General features: G+C 52.7%; 1 protein-coding gene across 1 annotated transcript in view; it reads left to right on the top strand.

Annotated features, from left to right (window-relative positions):
• OSBP2 (oxysterol binding protein 2) overlaps positions 1 to 5,080 on the top strand; it is a 44,910-nt gene extending 39,830 nt beyond the window's left edge. The window contains exon 4 of the mRNA XM_017837486.1: positions 4,857 to 5,080. Within this exon, the coding sequence (XP_017692975.1) occupies positions 4,857 to 4,873 (17 nt within the window). The 3' untranslated portion in view covers positions 4,874 to 5,080. The remainder of the gene's footprint in view (positions 1 to 4,856) is intronic.
• The last annotated feature ends 30 nt before the right edge of the window (positions 5,081 to 5,110 follow it).

The following is a 5,110-nucleotide window of genomic DNA, read 5'->3' as shown; positions in this document are numbered from 1 at the left end:
CCAGGGGCCATTGGCCTCCTGCCCCCCTGGGCACACCCGGGCTCGTGTCCAGCCACTGTCACCAGCACCCCAGGGCCTTTCTTCCCAGGCAGTTCCAGTCACATGGTGGTTTGCTCTCTGCTTCCATCCGAGCATGCAGCAGGAGCAGGTTGCCCTCTCCTGGCACGTTCCTTCCATGGAATTCTGACTGAGCTCGGACAGTCGGTGGATTTGCAGGATTGGCCCTGAGGCTCCTCAGCTCTTGCATAAGCCATGTCCCTGCAGAGGGCTTGGCCTCAGAGGTGCTGAGGGTGTTTCACTGAATCGTTTTGCTTTGAAAAGACCTCCGAGGTCATTGAGTCCAACCTTTGACTGACCCACCTCCGTGTCAGCCAGAATTTGCTTCCTATCCTTGACTTTGTAACCAACCTTTATAGGACGTTGTAGGAGAGAGGGATTTATCAGCCAGACTCTGCTTGGACACTCTTTCACGGGGCAGGAGAGTCGGCTCCTCTGGTGGGGCTGGTTGGGAAGAGCTGCTGCTCCTCTCCCTCATTCCAGCTCCTTCCCCAGCCTCAGGCAGAGCCCTCAGGCTGCTCATGGCCTGTGGGAACCCCCAAATGCCCCCCACCCACATGCCAGGTTGGAAGCAGCTCATCCAGCTGGGCTGTGCTGGCATCTTGTGGTGCTTGTGCTCCTGCAGCACTTCTGCTCCTCCGGGCTCTGGAATGGGCTCTGATAATCCTTCGGGGTATTTCCCTGCATCCAACCTGGCAAATTTACAATTCTGCTGGAGTTCAGGAGTCTTTAAGTTAAAATTGTCACTCCAGGGAGTGAGGATCAGCTTCCAGAGGATATAATGCCACTTTTATTCTGCTCAGCTTTTTATTTGAAGAAAATCTCTGTTGCATAATAAGTTGTAGCTTTTCCCACTGGCTCTGCTGGTGAGGTGGGATGCATGCCTGGAGTGCTGCTTCTGCTGGGAGGCAGCAGAGGGGGGACTGCTGAGGGTCCCAGCTGCCCTGGGATGAGGACATTTCGTCCCTTCCCTCAAGAAGGGCCCAGGGTTTCCACTGCTGGAATATTTATCCATCAGTATTTAAATATTTGTGTCCACATTGATATAATGTTTGTCATCATGGGTGTAACCTGCTCTGAGGCATCATGGGGCTGAATAAAAGGAAAATAAGTTGTTGCCTCCATTTGGCATCCTGGAACGAAACCATACAAAAAGAAGTGATTTATCAAAAACCAAGTCTCTAGAATAGTCAAATATTGAATGTATTCCATAACTGTATATTCAAGAGGCTGTACAGATTCTTTAGTCTTATTACCAGAGATGGCAGGAGGTGACAGCTGACCCTGGGGCTGTCCCCTCCCTGGTCTCAGTGTTGCCTGATCACAGACAGATGGACAACAGGAAAACCTGGCCCAGCTGGGTGATGGGGAGGGGAGGGGGGACCCTGAGCTGGTGTCCCCGGGGACACACAGGGACCCTGATGGGAAGCACGTGGCAGGGGGTGTCTCTGGTGGATGCTGGAGCTACCTCCAGGGGAATCACAGAATCATTTATGTTGGAAAAGCCCTCCAAGACCATGGAGTCCAACCATTCCTCACTGAAGGGGATGCTGTGTGAGAGGAGGTGGGAACCTGCAATGCCTGAGGTCCCTGGGGGTTCCTGCAGGTCTCTGCTCCCCTCTCCAGGTCAGGGAGCTCTCCCTGACCCACCCAGAGCCCTGGGAGCACCTTACCAGTGGCTCTCCAGCCTCTCCTGCAGGAGCCCTGTCCTGGGATGAGTGGGAAGCAGCTTGAGCATGGACCCAGGTCCAGCTTTTCCCAGGAGGCTGTGCTGGGAATGAGCCCTGCACGGTCTGGGACAAGTGCTGAGACACAAACCCAGTGTGGGGTGCAGAGACACTTCTCCAAGGATGGATGCACCCTGGAGCCTGCTTTTTTCCATATAAAATGACTTCTCATGGTACTGTAATAACATTATGTTGGCAGGGATGCTGTTCCTGGAGATGGGTAACCAGTGGGGTTTTGACCTCACTTATTAGATTTGTAGCTTCAACTAAAAATCCAGCTTTAAGTAGTGTTGCCAATTTAAAGTGAGTCTCCTCAGGGAGCAGCTCTCCCTCTGGCAGTAACTCATTCATGAGAAGCCCAAATATTCATTTACAGCTAAAGCTGGGCCAGGGAAGGGAAAACGAGGAGGGCTGAAAGCCTGACAGGATGATAAACACCCAATTTATGGTTCTCTCCCCCAGATGTACTGGTGGGAGCTTAAATTGCTGACAGAGCTGGTCCAAGGGCAGTGGTAGGTGATACATTTGGGAGCATTGGAATACAGTGGTGACATGGCACACAGGGTGATCCCTCAGCTCCTGGCAGGAGGGAGGCTGGAAGGGCTGTGCAGAGCCCTTGGACACAGGCAGCAGCACCAGGAGAAGGACCTGCTGGTGTAAGGTGCTGGCACTGACTTTGGAGAGGATGGAGGGGATAGAAAAGCTGTTCAGACTTTATAAACAGGCTCCTGGGTGCTGCAGGAGGAGGTTTCCCGGTCATGGGGGTGGATTTATTGTTGTCCTCTGCAAAGAGGAGGCTCAGGTTGGACATCAGGAGGAATTTCTTCATGGCAACGATGGTCAGGCACTGGAACTGCCCAGGAGGAGGTGGAGTCCCAATCCCTGGAGGTGTCCAAGGAAGGACTGGCCGTGGCACTCAGTGCTCTGGGCTGGGGGACAAGGTGGGGATGGGGCACAGGGTTGGACTCAGGGCACAGGGGTTGGACTCAGGGCACAAGGTGGGGATGGGGCACAGGTTGGTCTTGGAGGTCTTTTCCACCCTCAGTGCTCCTGTGGTTCTGAGGAGGTTGGTTGTTTTCTCGGGCCCAGCTGGTCCTGCTGCCCAGGTTCAGAGCTGTGACCTGCAGGGCCGTGTGCCAGCCAGGGCAATGTTCCTGCTTCCCAGAAATGGTACAGAGTGTGCTCTATTCCTGGCAGGATTTTCTCCTGGAGCAGTACAGCTCATTTCCCTGGAGGGGGAGGTGGAGCAGTCCTGCCATCCCAGTTACCTGGATGCTGCATGGGGAGGATTGAAAGAGGTCTCCTGCCTAGATCCAGTTCTTGCAGGCTGCAGGGAGTGGTGCAGTCTGTGGAGAGCAGCTGGATCTGTGTTTCTCCACGTGTGACTGGCTCTGGAGCTGGATGGGGTTGCGTGTAACCCTCGTGACTCTGCAGAACCAGCAATTCCATTTGCAGTGGTGCTGCATCTCCCTGACTCAGTTCCCAGCTTAGCCACCTCTCTTTTCTTTCTTTTTCTGTGGCTCTGTCATTTTAAGTCAGCTCAGCAAGGGGCCTCTCCCTTCCCTGGGTGATCCTGGAGAGCTTGACCAGGAGGAGCATTTTCCTGCTCCATTTTCCTCCTTGGCATCTTGTTACCAACCAGTGCAAAGAAAATATGCTGGGGGGTTGTGAATATCTGGCTTTGAAAAAGGAAGGGAACTAAAAAAAGTCAAGTTACCCCTGGATTTTGCCTCTGCTCTCCAGCCCTGGCTGCAGGATGGATGAGCTCCTGCATGAACTTCCTCCAGCAGTTGAGATGTCCATGGGCAGGACTGGGGGTGTGTCATGAAAAGATCACATGTGAGCTCTTCCCACTGCTTGTATACACTAAACCAAGGTTATTTTGGTTATTCCATTTATTTCCATCTTGAGGGTGAATTGCATAATGGAAGAACCATTAATCCAAGGTTTCCATAGCACACAAACCTACTGTGGGACTCAGTGTCACCAAGGAGGGGCCCGTGAGGGTTTTTCTCACTCCAGCAGTGTTTTTGAGAGGAATAAAATCAATGAAGGCAGGAGCAAAGTGTAAGGAAGAAGCCAGTTGTTGGGCAGAGCTGCTGAAGAGTCTTCAGGGAGCTGTTTTCTCTGGAGATGACCTTTGTGTCTGACCTTGGCCCAGTTTGGCTTCTGAGCATCCCCTGGTTTTAGATTTGCAGCCTGGAGATGGTGAGATGGGGCTTAAACCACCCTGGACCTGCATGTGGTGTCTCCTGGTGATATCCAGAGGGTGAAATTCTTCTCAATCACGAAAGAAATCATAGAATCGTGGAATGGCCTGGGTTGGAAGGGACCTTAAAGATCTTATTCCAACTCCTGTGCCATGGGCAGGGACACCTCCCACTAGCCTAGGTTGCTTCAAGCCCCGTCCAACCTGGCCTTGGACACTTCCAGGGATCCAGGGGCAGCCACAGCTTCTCTGGGCAACCTGGGCCAGGGCCTGACCACCCTCACAGGGAAGGATTTCATCCCAACATCTCATCTCTCCCTGCCCTCTGGCAGTGGGGAGCCATTCCCTGCCCCTCCAGGCCCTTGTAAATAGTCTCTCTCCATCTTTCTTGGAGAATATCCTGAGTTGGGAAGGACCCACAAGGATCATCCAGTCCAACTCCTGGCCCTGCACAGACACCCCAGCAATCCCACCCTGTCCCTCAGAGCATCATCCAAACCCTCCTGGAGCTCTGGCAGCCTTGGGGCTGTGCCCACTGCCCTGGGGAGCCTGGGCAGTGCCCAACCAGCCTCTGGGGGATGGTGATGGGGTGAGATGGGGCTCAGGGGTTTTGCTCCATGGGTTTTGCTCCATGCAGGTGGATTCTGCTGAATGCAGCGATGGAAAACCGAACACGTGGAGAGAGGGTTGGAGATGTTGGTTGTTGGGATGTGATGCTTTGCCTGTGTTTAAGTGTTTTTAAGAATAAGCCTCTAGTGACAGTAATTCCTTTCAGGGAGAAGAGGAATGAGAAAATCTAAAACCCAAAGAAACAAAGGTGCCATTATGTTTTACATTTTTCTTCTTTATTTTTTACCCTGTAGATAAATTCTTCCTTTGATGCACAGAGCAAGAGAGAAGGTCCAGTGTTCCCTACTTGGCTGGAGAAGGTTTAAATGCTGAATATGTTTTGCTTTTGAAGCTCTGGAGAGTTTTCTTGCAGTGTAAGCACAAGGAGAATGACTTTTGCTGGGAGGGAGGAGAGGACCAGAAAAGGTTTAGAGAAGAGCGAGACCCTGGCCCAGGTTGCCCAGAGAAGCTGTGGCTGCCCATGGATCCCTGGAAGTGTCCAAGGCCA

Source organism: Lepidothrix coronata, unplaced genomic scaffold, assembly GCF_001604755.1.
Source record: "Lepidothrix coronata isolate B3197 unplaced genomic scaffold, Lepidothrix_coronata-1.0 Scaffold305, whole genome shotgun sequence".
NCBI classification, from domain to species: Eukaryota; Metazoa; Chordata; class Aves; order Passeriformes; family Pipridae; genus Lepidothrix; species Lepidothrix coronata.
This window is presented reverse-complemented; position numbering and strand designations above follow the sequence as displayed.